Source organism: Lolium rigidum, chromosome 1 (assembly GCF_022539505.1).
Source record: "Lolium rigidum isolate FL_2022 chromosome 1, APGP_CSIRO_Lrig_0.1, whole genome shotgun sequence".
Taxonomy (NCBI): Eukaryota; Viridiplantae; Streptophyta; class Magnoliopsida; order Poales; family Poaceae; genus Lolium; species Lolium rigidum.
This window is the reverse complement of record NC_061508.1, coordinates 209,970,643-209,989,591: the sequence shown is the minus strand read 5'-3', so window position 1 is coordinate 209,989,591 and position 18,949 is coordinate 209,970,643. Positions and strand designations below refer to the sequence as shown.

At 43.7% G+C, this 18,949-nt stretch overlaps 2 protein-coding genes across 2 annotated transcripts; both read right to left on the bottom strand.

Moving 5' to 3' along the window:
• Nucleotides 1–4,937: 4,937 nt before the first annotated feature.
• On the bottom strand, nucleotides 4,938–7,461 carry LOC124683050 (microtubule-associated protein tau-like). Its single transcript, XM_047217624.1, has 5 exons — nucleotides 7,060–7,461; nucleotides 6,811–6,906; nucleotides 6,600–6,648; nucleotides 6,376–6,495; nucleotides 4,938–5,210 (listed from the first exon to the last, which is right to left on the bottom strand). Exons 1-4 carry the CDS (start codon nucleotides 7,459–7,461, stop codon nucleotides 6,401–6,403), a joined length of 642 nt encoding a protein of 213 aa, XP_047073580.1. The 3' UTR covers nucleotides 4,938–5,210; nucleotides 6,376–6,400.
• Nucleotides 7,462–9,266: 1,805 nt separating this feature from the next.
• On the bottom strand, nucleotides 9,267–17,060 carry LOC124689039 (helicase-like transcription factor CHR28). The gene is made up of 11 exons (XM_047222648.1): nucleotides 17,015–17,060; nucleotides 15,576–16,267; nucleotides 15,308–15,471; nucleotides 14,367–14,438; nucleotides 13,592–13,666; nucleotides 12,522–13,506; nucleotides 11,836–11,966; nucleotides 11,219–11,437; nucleotides 10,157–10,660; nucleotides 9,870–10,079; nucleotides 9,267–9,756 (listed from the first exon to the last, which is right to left on the bottom strand). Exons 2-11 carry the CDS (start codon nucleotides 16,216–16,218, stop codon nucleotides 9,652–9,654), a joined length of 3,108 nt encoding a protein of 1,035 aa, XP_047078604.1. The 5' UTR covers nucleotides 16,219–16,267; nucleotides 17,015–17,060; the 3' UTR covers nucleotides 9,267–9,651.
• Nucleotides 17,061–18,949: the final 1,889 nt, after the last annotated feature.

Here is an 18,949-nt window from a genome sequence, read left to right as displayed (position 1 = left end):
CTCTCGATGGGTGCGATAGCATCTCTCCTCTTTTCTTCGCCTTTTTGGTGTTCCGATGCCAAAGGGGGAGAAGAGAGTAGAGTCTAGGACCACGGGGTTCTTTGAGTGCCACAAGCCATGGGAGTTGCTTTATTTGGATTTTATATGGCTTGTGCTTGTTTACTTTGAGTTTTTCAAGAACTATTTGCTATTTCCAATAATTCATGTATGGATGTGTATGGACGACTATTATGTGTGCTACTCTATGTTAGGATGTTTATGTGTGTTATGCTTATGTATCTTGATATGCACATCTCCATACCATGCTTGTTTCCTAAAGATATTGGGGGAGCTTCTCATGTTTCACAAGTGGTGCCCTTTGCATTCAAACGCAAATTCTCCAAGTGCACACACTATGGGGGAGCTTTCGTAATATCTTATATGGAATCAAGGTTTAGAGCTTATCATAATATCTATTTGTGACTCTAGCTCGGTTTGTCATCATATACCAAAAAGGGGGAGATTGTAAGGGTATTTTACCCTTATCCATTATTTTGGTAACAATGACACCGTGCTAGTATATTTGGACTAATACATGACTGCTAGATGATTCCCAGGTATTAGCCAAAGAGGTATAAAGGTGTATCAATGGAACAAGAAGGCTAAAGGAGACCCCCCATTTCAACAACAATCAAAAAGGGGTTACGGGAGATATCCGGTCACCTGCCCGGTCCAACCGGGCCAGCAACCGGCCGGTCCGGCGTGCGGCCGGTCGACCGGTCGGAAACCGGGCTCCAAAGAAGGACCGGCAGGTCCGGTCCGTAGCCCGGTCGGCCGGGCTCTGACCGGCGGGTCCGGCGCTCCGTCCGGTCGACCGCTCGGAAACCGGGCAGCAACCGGGCACCAACCGGAGAAGCGCCGGGACGACGCAAAGGTGCTCCGGTCACCGGTCCGGTCGGACCGGCCTAACGACCAGGGCTGTCCGGTCCGTGGTCCGGTCCGACCGGGTTTGTCGGGAAGAATGCCGAGGTGGCAAGTGGCAACGGCCGGATTTTGAAGAACACTATAAATACCCCTTCTTCTACCTTGGAAGTGTCGGGCAACATACTATAAAGCTGTTCTTGAGCTCTCTCTCTCCTACTCCATTGCTAGAAACACCAAAAGCCTCAGATCTCCCTCCTCCTCCACCCAAACTCAAATCCCTCCGGGGAATCACTAGAGGAGGACCCGATCTACCGTTCTACCAAGCCAAATCTCATTCCCCCTTGTATTCATTGAGAAGCTTGCTTCCTAGGGTTCCTTGGAGACCCTAGGTGGGCAAGAGGAGTCCGGAAGCATCCGGGCTGTGGATTTGCTCCGGGCAAGATTGTGAAGGTTTGGAGGCTACCTCAAAGTCTACCACAAGTGAGTGAGCTATTCCTTCGTGGGATAGGCTCCGGAGAATAGGGTGAGCCTTCGTGGCGCGGGGATCCTTCGTGGGACCTCCACTCCTCCAAACGTGACGTACCTTGTTGCAAAGCAAGGGAACACGGGAATACATCCTCGTCTCCGCGTGCTATCGGTTATCTCTAACCGAACTCCTTACTTGTGATTTAACTCGCTCGTGAGAGCCTTCGTGCTTGAGTAAGTTGTATCCTCATATAGGTTGCTTCACCTAGTTTGCATTAGGCTCATCTTTATATTCCGCAAAGCCTAATATTGCAAAGAAAGAATTAAAATTTGTAGAAACCTATTCACCCCCCCCTCTAGGTTTACCATCTCTATACTTTCAGAGGGTCACCGGAGAATAAGGTGAGGCGCCTTCGTGGCGTTCGGTGTGTGGTGTGAGTACAACATCTTGGGGTGAGGCCTTTGTGGTGTTGGTGTGCATCGAGCAACCACACCTCAAGGTGAGGCCTCTTGTGGCGTTCGGGAGCACTAAGCCACCGCACCTCTCCAACGGAGATTAGCACTCGCAAGAGTGTGAACTTCGCGATAAATCATCGTCTCCCGCGTGCCTCAGTTATCTCTATACCCGAGCTCTTTACTTATGCACTTTACTTTGTGATAGCATTCGTGCTTGAAGTTATATATCTTGCTATCACATAATTACTTGTATTGCTTAGCATAAGTTGTTGGTGCACATAGGTGAACCATAGTATATAGGCTTTGGGCTTGACAAAGTAAACGCTAGTTTTATTCCGCATTTGTTAAGCCCATATCGTAAAAGTTTTAAATCGCCTATTCACCCCCCCCCCTCTAGGCGACATCCGTGTCCTTTCACTAGTATAAAGTAACCATAGGCGTGTGTTCCTATTTAGTCGTGTGTGCTCGCAAGGAGAAACTTGCACGACATATTTTGTCCTACCAGCCCGTTTGCAGCAGGGCCTCAGGGGAATCTACTCGTAATTAAGGTACACCTTTTAATAGAGTACCGGAGAAAAGCATTAACACTCCGTGAACACACGTGATTCTCACATCATAGCCACCCCCCCCCCCGGTTATCCCAATTATTGTCACTTTGGGGCCTCGGGTTCCGGACAGCGATATGTGTACACAACTTGCAGGTATGATAAAAAAAAATTATCCTCATGAATCATTAAAATGTTCAGATCTGAGATCATGGCACTCAGGCCCAAAGTGACAAGCATTAAGCATAACAAGTTACAACAATATCAAAAATACTAACAACGGATACTAGGCTCTATGCCCATAACAATATTATAGCTATTATATGAACAATCTCATCCAATTCCTACCATTCCCTACAGCCTACAGTGGGGAATTACTAACACATGGATGGAGGAATCATGGATGGTTGATGGAGAGGCGTCGGTGATGGCGATGGCGATGATCTCCTTCGATTCCCCATCCTGGTAGGGTGCCAGAATGGAGTTTCTGGTTCCCGAATCGGGGTTTCTGGTGGCGGCGGAGCAGCGGAACTCTTTCTGGAAAAACGTCGAACCCTCCTCTGTTTTTTGGGTCAGAGGCTTAATATAGTCGGGAGGTGAGGTCGAGGGGGTGGCCGAGGCGGCCACACCACCCCTTGGCGCGGTCAGGACTGGCCCGCGCCTAGGCTAGGTGTGGGCCTCTCGTGGCCCTTCTCCGTCTCGTCTTCTGCCTCTCTGAGTCTTCGGATGAAATATGGATTTTGCGATATTTTTCGGGAATTTTCCTGAAAGTTGGATTTCTGCATAAAAACGAGACACCAGAGCAATTCTGCTGAAAACAACGTTAGTCCGTGTTAGTTGTATTCAAAACACATAAATTAGAGGGCAAACAATAGCAAAAGTGCATGGATCCGTGCGCCACAGAATTCTTATTTTTGTGGCGAGAATTCTGTGACGCGCCAGCCCATGCGCCACAGAATATTATTTTAGGTGCCTCAGATGAGCTTTTTCCAAATAAAAGCTGATGGTAGAAATTTACTGTTTGCAATGCATTTTAAAAAGAAGAGAGAGATAAAAATGAGTACCCTGTGATACCTCCTTCACAAGGAGCAACCCCATGAGTTTTTATCAGTAGGTTCATGGTACCTACTTTTACGGTCATTCCATCTGTGATCTGGAACAATAAATACATACCGGATCACGTCTCCAAAAATAATCACGTAGTCAGAAGTATACATATTTTTATTCATTACTAAAGAAGCCCTATGTGATCCAAAGAGCAAAGTAAAAAATGTCTTAGGCTGTAGAGACAGCAGTGATAGCATTGTTTGACTCTTCAAAAATTCGGTTTACAGCATTAGATATACCAAAAGATATGTGAAGCAAACCTTATCAGCATACCCGTGTCCACTGTCTTTGGTAGAAGATGGAGATGGCAGGTTACTATGAGCAAAAGTTAACAGCACAGGAAAAATTTACTGAAGAGTAGAGCAGGTAAAACAATCACAACCTGAATAGTTGTTCGGTTGTTCCTCAATATCAAGAGAAAAGGGTGCAAAATAAAATACCTGTTAGGGCTAGAATGATTTCCCATTTCGTTCTTTTCTTCAAGAATAATGTCAAGTCTATCAATATTCACCACAGTCGGCTCTACTTGCATGTTCAGTATTGACGGCAGCTGTGTGACAAAGAATAAATCAGACACAAGAGGTCCGCACAGGCACAGATACAAACCGAATAAGAACATAAATTATAGAGTGTGGCAACGTTATCTACCGTGATCACGAGCTCCTGTATGCGGGCAGTGGCGACGGCGAGCGCCGGTGGCAGCTCAAGAGCGGCGTGTAGCGCGTCCCCGTCGATCTCTGCACCAAAACACACATCGATCAGCATGAAATGCAGCATTAATTAGTGACTCACGTACGCCCAGCCCATCCAAGAGCCAAGTAGCAGCATTAGGTGCATCCAACGCACCAACATTGGACAGCTGCACGGTGCGGCCGCGGAGGCTGAGCTGCTCGCGGGAGAAGGACTTGATCCAGTAGCCGAGCTTGTCCTCCAGCGCCCACGCTATCGCCAATTCCATCGCTCCAACCTTCTGAGATGCTCACCAGCCTTCTGGAGTGGCCGTGGATGGGGGCAGAGTGCTTGGTTTGGTTATTCCACTTCCGGATGGGCACGGGGAGGAAGGAGATGGTGAAGACCGAAGAGAAACAGTTGACTCGGAAACCATTATCGTTGTGTGCAAAACTGTTAACACGAGCTGTCACTCACATGGTTTCCAGGAGATGATCTGTCTGTAGTAACGAATGGATGTGAGTATCTTCAAACACGTGATGGCCAATTGCACAGCCTTGAGCACCCAACTTCAACCGCCAGGGCAGTTCGCTGCAGCAGCAAGCCAGCGATACTATGCAAATATTACAGCAAGCACTAGTCATCTGGCACAAAATGGGAGAGGTAGCGTGCAATACAATTAGCATGCACGATACGATCTTTTAAAAAGAGCAACTAGAAGCAAGAGTTGGATGTTGACCACAGATACACAGGATTTTTTTTCCTCCGAAAGATAATCACGTATTTCAGCCTTCAAATGTCGTGATCCTTACAAGTTACAGTATCTAAATTACTGACAGCGGTAGCGCAGAGGCCGAGGCCCACATTAAACACGATGGAACAGAAACAAGTGCCAGATATCGGAGCAACTATCGATGTTTCAAAGCAGCTGAGGAAGAGAATGCAGAAAATAAACTGTATCATGTACGTGTAACCGTTACTATCTACGAATGCGCGAGCTTCTTCTACCATGACTCCATGATTTCAGCAGCCAGGTTGTTTCTGAATCTTGTTTGAATTCAGCACCTGTTGCAGAAAACACAGGCAAGATTCAGCTTGGCAAAGGTTACCACAAGCAAAGAGTGACAATTGTGTGAAAAAAAAGACAAATAAGAAGGTGGCTATCAGTGTATGAAAGTGAACATAAATACGAGTAGCACATAATTTTTATACAGATGGTCTATCTTGTTAAAATAAAAGGATGTATGTTACTGAAGAATGTATGTTACGAGAAGCAATCGACGATACTAGTCACTGAAGAATGTATGTTAATAACACAAAACCAAAGCAACAAGAGGAAAATGTCCTTTCTGTTTCTGTGCTGTAGATAGCTTATTTCTTTAGCCAACAGAACTTACATAAAAGAGTTTTCTCGCAATACAGCAAATGTTATTTACAGAGTACTTATGAATTACACCAAAGTAATTTAAGATGGAAACAAGTACAATGAATCATGTACAGTTAACAATCTAAAATGTATAGTAGTACCAGCAAAGAGCGAGACACAGAAGAACATAACTGTTACAAGGACGGGACCTAAAAAAACTGGACCAACAGGGACTCGGCCCTGTGCCTTTTCTGATTAAGAAACAACCCAGGTGCACACCCTGAGGAGCACAGGGCTCGAACGCGGGTGGCGGGCTGGGCATCAGGAGACTTTGGTTATGCAGTTCATCCACGGTGTTAAACAAACATTTAGACCATGTGCACTGAAGCCCATGATACAACATTCTTTATCTTCACATGGATTCTCACTCAGTAACAAGTTACAGAAACACCCATTATATGGGCCAGAATTTATATTGCTAATTAAGAACACTAACCAACCAAAACAAAGCACACACCAATACCTTTTGTGAAGATAGTGTCTAATCGGTGCTCGATATCATGATTTGTACTAGAACTGCCTAGATAACAAACTACAGACATTTGGTAACTCATAAACCTGTCAATTGTTTCGAGGTACGCTAATATGTCCATGAAAAGTTACTGAGCATAACCATCCAACTAATCGGTGCTTGATATCATGATTTGTACTACTAGAACTGCCTAAATAAAAAAAACTACAGACATTTGGTAACTTATAAACCTGTCAATTGTTACGCTCATATGTCCATGAAAAGTTACTGAACAATGAACATAACCAACCAACCAACCAACCCCTGTTGATAACAGAGAAGTGATCACCTACCAACTCAGAGAAGTGCGGTGGCAGGCTAAGCTGCCATAGCTGGGATGTTGTAGCGAGTGCGCAAGCCATCGATAGCCCTCTCAACAGACTTTGCCATCTCAGGGACGGTCACCTTGCACACTGACCATCAGCAACAGCAAGTTAGTACAGCACTGCCTTGTTTGCCTGAACAAGCATTTCGAACTGAACTAAAAATACAGAGAGAGATGTGGATCTGCGTGTACCGCGAGACGTGGACGACTGCACCTCCGTCACGAACTTCTTGTACGATGCCTGGAATTCACAGGAAGCGTCACGAAACTGTTCGCAATCCAAACCAAACCAACAAGTGCGCGAGCAGCAATACATGCTTGCGCGCGGCCACAATGAACACTCGAACATCAAACGGAAACAGCGAGCCCGAACGAAAATCGCAGCAGTTGTGGAGTACTGTACCTTCATCTCGTCGGCGCTCTCGGAGATCTTCTCGGCCACCTTCCTGTGCTCCCTCTCCGCCTCCTCCGCCAGCTGCAGGCAGCTCTGCGTCTGCATCTGAAACAGCGCACGCGGGACGCGCGGAAGGGGAAGGACCGCACCGCATCACGTCAGTAGTTCAGTACAGTAGACACGGCGCGCTCGGGGGAAGCAGGCGCGGTGGGCGAAGGACGGCGAAGAGAGAGGGGGGCGGAGTGGGTCGGGGATCACCTTGATGCGCTTGGAGATGCGGGAGTGGGAGGCCTCGAGGTCACGGACGGAGTCGCCGTGGAGCGCGTCGAGGCGGCGCTTGAGCGAGTCGAGGCTGGACGCGGCGAGGGCCCTCAGATCGTCGACGGTGGCGGGCTTGGGCGCGGGGAAGGGGGATGCCGGCGCGGAGAGAGGGGACCTGGTTTTGGGCGTCGCCGGCGAGGCGGGCGCGAGGAAGCCCCCTGCGCGGCCGATGGCGACGGGGGACGGAGACGCGTCGTCGCTGCTGGCGGACGGCGACGAGGTGCCGGAGGAGAGGGAGGCGGGGCTGGGCTTGGGCTTGGGCTTGGGCTTGGCCCTCGCCCTCGCCCTAGGCTTGGGCTTGGAGGCGGCTGCGGGCGCGGTTGCTTTCGCCTTCCTCATGGCTGCTCTGCGTGCGGAGGCGAGGTGGGTTTGCGATTTTGAATTTTGAACGCGAGGTAGTGTGGGGGCGAGAGGAGGGAAGGGAATTTATAGCTGGACGAGCCACCGCAGAAGCTCGACGGACACTGGTTCGCGGGACCCGCTTCTTGCTTGGCCCACATGCCATCGAAGAAGGAAATGTTTGGCTGCCAGCATCGGCAACACGGCAGCGATATGTACGCGCTACTTTATAAGGGTGTGTGTTTGGTTTGCACTCTTGTTGTTTGGATTACAACCATTCTAGATTGCCAATATTTTGGCCTTAAACTTGTAGCCTTCATTTGTATGGTTGGTAGTGGCTGTAAACCAAACATATCCTAAGACCTACGGAAATTGCAGATTCCACCACCTTCCGTTTCATATGTTGCACAAAACATCACTTGAATGGATTTTTTGCGGTTTCACCAAGTGTAGCTCTAATCTGTTGTGGTTTTCACCGCTTAGTCATCTAATCAACTAATTAGTCCGGTTGACTGCAAAACAATAGTTGGACATCACATGTCAATGCAATAATAAATGTACAAAAAAGTTAAAACTTAAAATATATAAAAAGGGTCTCCAGTCGTGTGTCCCAAACGACGTCTGTCTCGTCGCATTCAAATGGTATATTTCAAAGTTCCAGCTATCGTCGCGTGCGCCGTCTCGAATATTACAGAACCGAAAGTTTGGGACGCAAATACACCTAGAAGAACAGGTTGGGTCTCGATGTCGACTGCGATGTTGAAGCCGTTGCCCGCCATTGTTAATGCCGAAGACACCACAATTCGGTCAATAAATTCTTTCAAGATCATGTCATGGTAGTACATGTACGCCACCTTTACCTTGGGGAAGGCCTCGGGACGCCGGGCACGGTATTGACCGTATCGGACCGAAAAGGCCTTTGGGTTTCTTATAAGGTATAACTTATGTATGAACGACTTATGAATAGGTAAATCATGCCTTATAATGCATCTACCAAAAATCATAATTTTTGTAAGTATAATTATTTTTCTATGATCATTCTAGTGAGATACAAGTATTTGTGTTAAAATATAAGTAGGTTTTAAAGTAAAAAAAAAAATTGCTGATACATATAGAATTTAGTCTATAAAATTCTAGAGTGCATCCAAAAATAACATAATTTCTTGAGAATATTTTTTTGAACATTTTAAGTTTTAATACACATGCAAGACTCAACTATTATTTTACCGTCAACCAAGCTAATTGGTCGATTATATGGCCAAGTGGTGAAAATCACACCAGATTAGAGCTATACCTAATGAAAACCGCAAAAAATCTGTCCAAATTGTGTTTTGTGCAACACATGGAGCGGAACCGTGGTGAAATCTGCAATTCCCTCTCTAAGACCCACACGCATGCTGGTACTACAATTTTGACTATCAATTTTAGTCATAGAGTAGGTGTATTAGTTATACGTCACAAAAACATATCTCAAATGATTATTTGAAAATAATACTAAATAATACTTTCTGAATATATGATTGTCATGCCATATCATCACAGAACTAACCATGAAAAGAGCCATGTGAAAGTTTGCTATCCATGTGCTAGAACCATGAGTTGATTACAAGATCTAGCCATGGAAAAAACCGTGTGAAAGCTTGCTATCCATGTGCCAGAACCATAAGTTGATTACAAAATTTTATGGGTTTCACCTCTAGCCTATCCTTGTTCAGGAATAAAGGCATTATGCGGGAATAAAGGCTTTATGGTTGTTGTTGTATGATTGTCATGTCATATAGGTCATATATTATTAGTCAAATAAATCTCAGAAATATTTGCAGAGCCTTGTAAACCTGAAAGGAGGAAGTATGTCACAACATAGAAAATACCGAGTATGAACAGTGACACTATACATAGATCTACAGTCATCACTAGGAACACAGCATACCAGAATTACCTACAATCTTGGGTAGTACGTCAGTTACACTAGACGGCTCCCTCAGGAACATAAGTTACACTAGACAGGCTTGCAGACTGGCCCTCCGACGACCCATCGGAGTATGACAAAACTGGATCCACGGCGGGGCAGGGAGGAACATAGGGCCCTCCCACTGTACCACGCCTTGAAATAGCTTACAAGCTCTAAATATATTCTGTCACTGCTTCGTGAACCTAGCAACCCAACAAGGGATCATGCCTTCCTCCCAATCATATCCTAAACAGATACCTCAGATCATCTACAGTAAGCCGACTGGCGTGGCCACCCGATTTGTCATCGCCAAAAGCAGAGTTCACCATGGCTCTTTTCTCCTCCTGTTAACAAATGCAGGCAAGACAATCACTAGGTCAGCTTCAAATACTTATGAAATCCTATTTGTCCCAAATGCCAACAAAAAACATTCGCTAGTAAACCCGCATATTATTACCTGCAAAGCTAAAATACGATCTTCCACCGACTCTTTAATGGTTAGACGAGAGACAGTGACAGCACGAGTCTGCCCAATTCTATGTGCTCTATCAATTGCCTGGTCCTCAGCATAAGGATTCCACCAAAGATCAAGGAGAATTACATGGCAAGCAGCAACCATGTTTAGACCGAGATTACCTGCTTTCAGTGACATTATCATAACTCTAACCTGAAAAATGAAGACATCCATCAGAATAGTAGCAGGTGATGGTCCACAAGTAGTAAAAGAGAAGAGCAAACAAAGACCTCTGGGTCAGTGTTAAAATCCTTCACTGCTTTATCTCTTGAATTGAGGGACATTGTTCCATCTAGTCTCCTGTACTGTATAAGATTGCTGTTCAGTGAAAGCTCCAGCAAATCCAGCATGCCAGTCCACTGAGAGAAGACGATGGCTTTAACCGGGGCTACTCGGCTTGGATTTGATTCTATAGTATCACTGTCTGTAAGGGCATGTGTGTTAATTATCTTATTCAGTATATCGACAGTTGCTTGTATCTTTGAGGAGATGTAACTGCTTTGACTGATAGAAGATAACTCATCATTTGCTGATGAACTTGCTGTTGCATAAGTGTCAGTCTTGCCTGACAGACAAATCTTTAATGTCCCGGATGAAAATACTGATTCAGTACTTAATATGTTTTTGCAATTAGGGGAGGGGCACATGTTTTCATCAGTTGTTATCCGCTCGTATATACACTGATAGCAGAAAATATGACCACACATAGTCACAACAGCATCATCAGGTGTGTCCTGCAAAAAGCATGAGTTGCAATATTGCAGCCATTAGAATAAGAGCAAAACAATAAGCTACCATCACAGCATAAATTAGTCAAGTTACTGCATTGTTGCATACACTGTATAAGAAAGATCATGGCAAAATGGGTGCATCCTGACCCAGATTTCCAGCTGGGCTCCGCACTTTAGCCCTGGATGCAAGACCCCCATGATGAGCAATGCCCAGCTTGGTTTTGCACGATCCCATAAAACATGTAGGCTTTAGCCAGTTCATGTGTTCAGCTACGATTCTTTATTGGTTCATGTCCTTAGCGACTCCATTATATGAGAAAATCTTATGCCAAGAGCATGAAATAAGAGAGGGGAGGCATATCTTAGTGCAAATCGTGGTTGAGTCCAACCATGATAACTTCCGAGATATGTCCACCCATGAAGGTTGGATGCACTTGATTCACAGGGACATGGATCATACAAGTGATAACTTTCTAAAATAACACCTCACATGTTGGGAAAGTAAGAGAAAAGAAAGAACAGGTGAACTTCTAAATAGTGACAAAAGATACAATTACTTACACGGCAAACAGCACAAAGTGCTGATACTTCCAGCCTTGCAAGTAAATCTATTACCCTTTCCTTGGGAAGTTTCTTCGCCACCTCTATAGAACCATCGCCCTTAAATACAGACTGATGCCCCTTCACAAGAAGAGGATGATCACATGCCTGCCTAAGCCGCAACAACAATAAAAGGATATTGGCATAGTTTTGTTTGAGCGTTCCGGCAGCAGCGTATTCCTGAAACGGATAGACAAGTACATCACCAGTCATAAATTTCACTTCCAATCTAGTTCCCATAAGGGATGCAAATGTAATGCTTCTGCTGATCTAAAGAATGTCAACGTTTCAGAAATTATTGTCCACTTCAGCTTCCCTAGTAGATGTAAAACGATGGTGTGAATACAATGAAGAATTGTAGAAACGAACATTTCAAAAGGAAATTCTGAGGAAAGAGGTAGGAAAGCAAGCATCTTATAAATCTAGATCACGACAACGAAATTCTACATATATATGACACTGGAAACAAGGAACATGCTACCAGTTTAGCAATTAAATAGTGCACAATTATAATACACCAAGGACATTGACGAAGTATATGGGCAAACAGCAAAGTTAAATATAAAGATTTAACCAACCTTGAACTGTTGCCGAGAACGTTCTTCCAGTGTCATATAAAAAGCTCGCTCCTCCTTTGTGAAATCTACCTTTTCCAGGTTGATTATCTTTGGAGGTAAGTTTATGATCGGTTTTCCATTTATCATAGTTTCTACATAAAAAAGTAACATGAATCAACAGAGATTATGAGCAAATAGAAAATAGTCACGTCGACATGCGCTTGCAGATCTTCAAAGAAAGTGATACAATGTGAAATCCTAGGGAAGTGCTTTCGGTGAAAAGAAAAGAAGGTATAGGGTAATGAACACGAGTACCTAGCAATCTTAACACAAGTGCCCTAGTGTTTTTTCAAACTAAATTACCACAAGTCACATAACCTACTATCCTGTCTGTCATGCAACTCGAAGCTTCTGTTTTTCCACTGGTAACATGGTATATCAATTGATTATGAAGTAGCAGAACCAGAGAATCCTATCCCCAAAATATGTTCTTACCACATACAGAATAAGATATAACTCATCAAGTTTCCGTATAAATGAAAGATACTACATCCCATGGTCGGAATTACATTTGCTTGCAATGTCATCCAATTCATATTTGTACATGAGTACCTAGACTCCATCGAGCCATATGTAATCCCTTCCACATATATGCATATATGGAATTGCAGGTAAATATATGCAGTAAATACACATTTTCCTCTCACCTTTCGTGCGACGGAGGAGAATTATCCTCAACACAGTTTGAAGTTTCTTATACCCATGAGCTGCATTTCTCGCAATTGGGTGCTTTATCATCGTAGAAAATGAGCTATATGTAGAATATGGATCATATTTCAAGAAACGAAAATAGCTGTAGAGCTCATCAATTGCATTTTGTATAGGTGTTCCTGATAAGCACCATCTCCTTTTCGCTCTTAGTCCACAGCAGCCTTTCGCCACTTGAGTCCGGAAATTTTTTATCGTCTGAGCTTCATCAAGAACAACCCGAAACCACCGTACCCGGGCAACTGGGCCACTGAGGTCAATATCTGAATCCTTAAGTTTCTTCTTTCTTTTCTTGGACTTGCTTGGTTGTTTTTTCTTATTACCAGCAGAAGATTCTTCACCATTCTTTTGATCTGGGTCATCATCAGCATTCTGTTTAGGCACTTCATTCGCCACAATTGTGTACGTAGTGATAACAACATCATATTTTGCCAGCTCACTTGGATCTTTGGTCCTCGCACCACCATGGTAGACTAACACAGACAACTTATCATTTTCACTGACCTTGTCAGTCAATTCGTTAGCCCACTGCTTAAGAACACTAGCAGGGCATACTACTAAAGTACCTGCAGCTGGCCTTGTCATGGATCTCATTGTCGATGATGCAGATGATGTGCCTGTTTTAGTCTTCTTGCGTTCAACTTTGCTTTCAACCACTCTATCCGGAACAGTATCCATGTGACTGATATATGGTTTAACACCACTTGTACTAGCTGCTGTCGAAGATAAACCAGCATCTAGTTCTTTCTTGGGTTCAACGGGCATATACTGTTCTGCCTTATCAACAACAGCCACTGCCTCATCGTCTTCATCAAGGTTTAGTGCTTCGGATTTCAAAGGATCTGAATCAGCATGCATGAACTTAGACTGTTGAATCCTCTGTTTAAGTATAAGGGCAATTGTAGACACAGTCTTCCCAAGACCCTGTTACAAGAGAACTACTTAACTTTGAGAACAATAATATGATAAGAAGCAAGTAGTTGTGGGAAGTTAGAAAATCAGAAATAACCTGATCATCTGCAAGAATTCCACCTGCACAATGTGAGCTATTCTCCTTCGATACCATCCAAGCTAATGCCATTTTCTTTCAAGCAGAAAAGGTACTTAAGTAAGATCATATACAGAACACAAGAAACTAATAAATAATTGGAATGTACATAACAAAAGAAATAGTTTGCTACACCCCATCGACTAAACCACCTCAAAATCTAGCATCGATCCATGCTTCGAGATTAGCATATTTTCATCATCTTCCTTGTTTTGCATCTTGATTTCACACCTTAACACTCAGTCGTACAGTGCCTAAAGCAATGATAATGCAGCCTAAATGTGACTACCACTTAATCATTGATTCATTTTCAATGTCTACCATGCATATAAATGGATTAGTGCAAGCTAATACTCCCTGCATCCATATATATAAGGCCAATTCCTATTGCAGTCTAGCTTGTTTAAGTTTGACCAAACTTCAACATCTACAACACCAAACTAGTATCACTAAATCTATCATGAAATATGTTTTCATAATATGATCACTGGATATAGATGTTGAGATTTTTTTCTACAAACTTGGTCAAACTTAAACATGTTTGACTTATAACAATAGTAAGTGGCCTTGTATATGTAGACAGAGGGAGTACATGTTAGTACATCATATGGAGTACAATGTTGCATCGTGTAGAGACATAAATATGTAAATCTCTACATGTGCTCTCGCAGTAGATACTAGAGGGATATGGCCCAGTGGAATAAAGAAACCATCAATCATATAAAAGATGGTGTACCTGGTGCTTAAGCAGCGATACTGACAAGACACCCTCAGGTAGATCATCCTCTGTTCCATCCCGACTAATATGCTGCATAATAAAATATCAGAAACCATGTTACTCAAAATATGGAATCAGATGTAAGGGCAATAGCTAAAATAGATTATCACTATAACATATAATCCTAATTGGCGGGTAAATAAGAACATGCAAATGTATATCCTCATTGGTAAGTCAAAATTAGCACTTACATAGGATGCAACAAAATAATACGAAATAATTTTAGAGAAGATTGGAGCTCTGCAAATGCAATGGTAATGTATTACCAAATTATTCTGACTAACATAAAAAAAAATGTAGCGCTATATTTATAAAAGTTTGATATTTATTCAATCAAACGGTTAGCACAGTATGCAACGATCTGTAGAGAAGAATGGAGGCTGGACTAGCATATTTGCAAAGTATCGGACAACTTTATAGATAGAGAGATGGACATGTAGAAATGAATGAGTTATTGAATAGACTAACTTTCATTCACGAAAGCGTAAAGCACCAAGAAGTCCACTGAAGGATTCAATCCGTGCGACAGGAAAGGGGAGATAAATATCAGCATGCACATTGCATAATACCATGCAAAACTAAAAGTCTAAAACAGATACAACCTGTGTTTTTTCTTCACAAAGATACTTTAAGAAACAATGGCACATGTCACATAAAGTAGCATCTCGTTACAGAGTATGATTTTGTGTTTTGACAAACTTGGATAATACATAACAAATAAATGATAGATACTATCAATTGTATTCTAATCGATCAAGCCAAGTCAACAATGCAATTCACAGAGCTCATCCAAGAAGAATAAATCTATTATAGGTAACTGCTTCTGGAAAAAGCATCACATGATTAGCTGGGCAGGAAATGTATGTGATCTATGACTCAATGGACCAAAAGATGCATACCTGAAGAGCCTCTTGATATACTGCCCTCTCTTCCGAATCCAAAATTCTATTTTCTAGGTTTGGACGAGCTTGCATATCATTGATATTAGCAAGTTGAGTGTTATTAGCAAGATATGAAGGCAGCACCCTATGTGAACTGGGACCATCATATACATAGACATCATCTGGCAATTTAGAACAGGGAAAAACATTAGTGCTCCTGGAGAAATCCTGCATTCATTTACAATTTTTGATTGAATTAGACTAATCTGAGAATAGTTATACATACCATCGTCATCCTCCATGTTAACCTTCTGGGCGTTACTGACAGAGGAGCTTTGGCTTGGGAACCCTGAAGATGAAGGCTGCCCAATTTCCTTGGCAACATTTGTTCCCATCTTATTATCACCCATTCTCTGTGAATTTCCATTGATAAACCGTGATGGGAGTAAGCGGGTCTCACTTGCAACATTTGGATGTGTAGATTTTGATGTGCTCCCATTGGAAAAAGATGGAGAAAGAATCCCATTTTTACTGTCCTTTGCATCAACAGCCAAACCTGCACTACCACGTCTGCTGGAAGAGAGAGTGGCCCTTTCAGAATCGTGCCTTGGCCACACTTGCGAATTTGAACGTGGATATGCCCTGTCCCCCGAACCTAATGTATAACGGGCTTTCTCGGCATCAATGGCACTTGCAAATGAAGATGGCAGAGTTCTGTATTGGCCATTGCTGTTTTTGATAGTTCTAGAAGAAGATGAAGGAGTACTCTCTTCGTCCTGAAACATGACTGATTTCCCTTCACCATTCTCGCCAGGTACGACATTTGGAGAAGCAGGATCGTCAGAGTCAAAATCAAAATCGAAATCAGAATCACTATCCGATATGTCAATGACATTATCATTATCGTTATTCATACTGCCAGCAAGCATGTGCACCACGTCCGTGCCTTCAGGACTCCACTGTCCTTGAGATCACAAACTGTGCATGCGTGAACAAAGATCAGATCACAGCATGAAAAGGCTACTCGAGTTATTCTCACTTGACCTGCAAGAGGATCACACAAAACTGCAGCTGAGTACATATCATGCAATGAGGCACAGCACAGGAATAACAGCGCGCAAATGTTTGAGGAGCTATTTTTGCGAGAAACCCTCCACAACGTCACATGCATGCTTTACCGTTTTGCGAGTGGTCATATGTAGAATTCCTCTGCATTATCTAATAAATAGGAATAAACGTATACCAGATTGTTTATTTTATAGCAACACATCAATTGGTAAATTATAGAAAAATCTAAACTCAGAAGAACGTTCACTCGAGACACTTTGCCGATCAGTTCAGCTCTAATAATGGATCAATCAAACCCTAAGTGAGTGCAGTATTAGGATAAACGAAGGCTAGGTCTACATCGAGAACCGGAGTGGACTGAACATGCCATTTCAACCCCGGAAAGCGGGGAGGACTCTGCACGAACGCGCAGCGGGGCCGAATCACGCAGCGGGGCGCCCCCTGCTCCGCCGGATCAACCAATCTCCCATCTCAGACACACCAAACCCCACGCCCTAACACGACTCGAAATCCAACCGCAGCCCGATCCCAGACCGCGAAGGTCCCAATCAGGAGCGGGCAACCAAGCAGCGCCGTCTAAGTTCAAGCGAAATAAGAAGAACAACCCTCGTGGCGGGGGGAAAGCCACTGCACGGGAACCCCAGCAGAAAGGCGCACCTCTCGGGAACCAGGCGAATATCCGCGGGATCGGCCCTCGCGGCGCGCGATTTGGCGGCGGCGGCGGCGGAGGCGGAGGAGGAGGAGGAGCGGTGGGTGTCGTGCCTGGCTGGCGGCGGTGGAGGGTTTGGGCCGGGGAGGTCGCCTTGGAGTTCCCGGGACGGGAGGGGGAGGGGAGAGACGGCACGGACAGGTGGAGAAGCGGCCTCGAGGCGGAGGAAGGAAGCGCTGTTGGTTGGGTCCGTCTTGGTCAGGCCGTGTCGGATTTTTTCCCCTCTCCCTGCCAGTGTTTTTCACATGGAACACTCTCTATACTTCCCCTCAAAAAAAAAAAACTCTCTATACTCGTGCATTGCCACGAAATAAAGAAAATAGAAGACAACATTGTTTAATGGGGACCGCTAGGAATCAAATGCTGATATTTTGCTTCCGATCGGACCTGTGCTTGGCCGTAGGATTGGAAGCAGCTCGGTCGTACGATTTTCAACCAGCCCCGCTTCGCTCTTTCCGCAATTCCTTCCCGACCGTGATTCCAGGAAACATGAAACAACTTGCATGCTTTCCGTCTGAACTGCCACCGTGATGCACGTCCGGTTTATCCAAAATAATAGCTTATTTTCAGCTGATCGATTTGGAAAATTATGAGTTGTAACCAATTACGACTTTTTCCAGTGACAACAACATAGCTTTGTACCTGGGAAGCATTGTATTCAGCACTGGAAGCCCCCTTTTGTTGGGAAAATATCCTTTTTTTGATAAGTATGGCATATCCAACTCTTATTTCTGAGCGTTGAAAATTTATTTTCTACAACTTAATATAGCTTCCTAGGAAGAATGTTTTGCTTCTCTTGCCCAACTTGATTGCTTCCAAGACAATTGGAGGTTGTTACTTCCTAGTATTTCATTTCCGCCATATAGAAAAGATGAAACAAATATTCATTTATATTAACATTGCTTCCAACCAAAAACATAATTTTCTTACAAAGGACATAGTGTTTGCTTCCAATGTGACAACATTTGTTTCTACCAACATTGGTTTGAAGAGAGCATATAATTGCTTCCAAAAGTAGTATAAGCTTCAATGAAACAAATGTGTGCTTCCATCATCATTGCTTCCTAGGGCATAATTGCTTCCAAAAGGAGGACATATGTTTCTTACAACTAAAATAACTTTTGCTTCAAGAAATATTAAAATTTGCTTCTATATATAATACGAATCAGTCAGAGAGTTTATGTCGTCCAACACAATGCCAGCCGTCCACCTCTCATAGCGATGGAACATACGCATCAACGAGAACATAAGAGGCTCATTGATGACCTGTAACAACGAGGTACTAAGAGTAGTACACTAGTATGCTTCCAATAGCGTGAAGAAGTCGCTCGCCCCACTGGTGGTGCTTCACAAAAGAAACGTTGACCAACGCAATCTCATGCTCAAGTTGTAGCCAGAGGATCGCAGCCATTCGGAAAGAAAGGTGATCTGAAATGTGTTCACTTCAACCATGAGCAACATATATGATTAAAAAAAGTAGGAAGCATGGGGCAATGTTTAAAATACGATGCTATTGACAATTTGAAAAACAAATTAACGAAAGGTAGAAGCATGGTACTATTTATGCAAACTTTCAGGAAGAAACACATAAATGGTTTGGAAGCATCAATGTTGTAACTAGTATCATGAGGATAATATTTAAATTACAATGGTAACGAAAATGACATACCAAAAATCAACAAGCCTGAAGCATGATTATAGGAAGCAAACTATCCATACTAAAGAAAGAAACATATTGTACATATCACTACTAGGAAAATGGCTATAGGTGGAGGCAAGTGGTGCCGGCGCACCACCTAGCACATGCGCCGGTGGAAATGGTTGCCGGCGCACCTATTTTCAGCCGCGCCGGCGATGAGAGCCTACTGCCGGCGCACCTGCCG

Excerpts from the sequence above, each read along its gene's own strand:
- LOC124683050 (XM_047217624.1), bottom strand. The coding sequence starts at position 7,461 with ATGAGGAAGGCGAAAGCAACCGCGCCCGCAGCCGCCTCCAAGCCCAAG. Across the intron at positions 6,649-6,810 it reads AGAGCGCCGACGAGATGAAG|GCATCGTACAAGAAGTTCGT; the intron begins GTACAGTACTCC and ends TGTGAATTCCAG. Across the intron at positions 6,496-6,599 it reads GCAGTCGTCCACGTCTCGCG|TGTGCAAGGTGACCGTCCCT; the intron begins GTACACGCAGAT and ends GCTGATGGTCAG.
- LOC124689039 (XM_047222648.1), bottom strand. The coding sequence starts at position 16,218 with ATGCTTGCTGGCAGTATGAATAACGATAATGATAATGTCATTGACATA. Across the intron at positions 15,472-15,575 it reads TAACATGGAGGATGACGATG|ATGATGTCTATGTATATGAT; the intron begins GTATGTATAACT and ends CTAAATTGCCAG. Across the intron at positions 10,080-10,156 it reads ATTTTAACACTGACCCAGAG|GTTAGAGTTATGATAATGTC; the intron begins GTCTTTGTTTGC and ends TTCATTTTTCAG.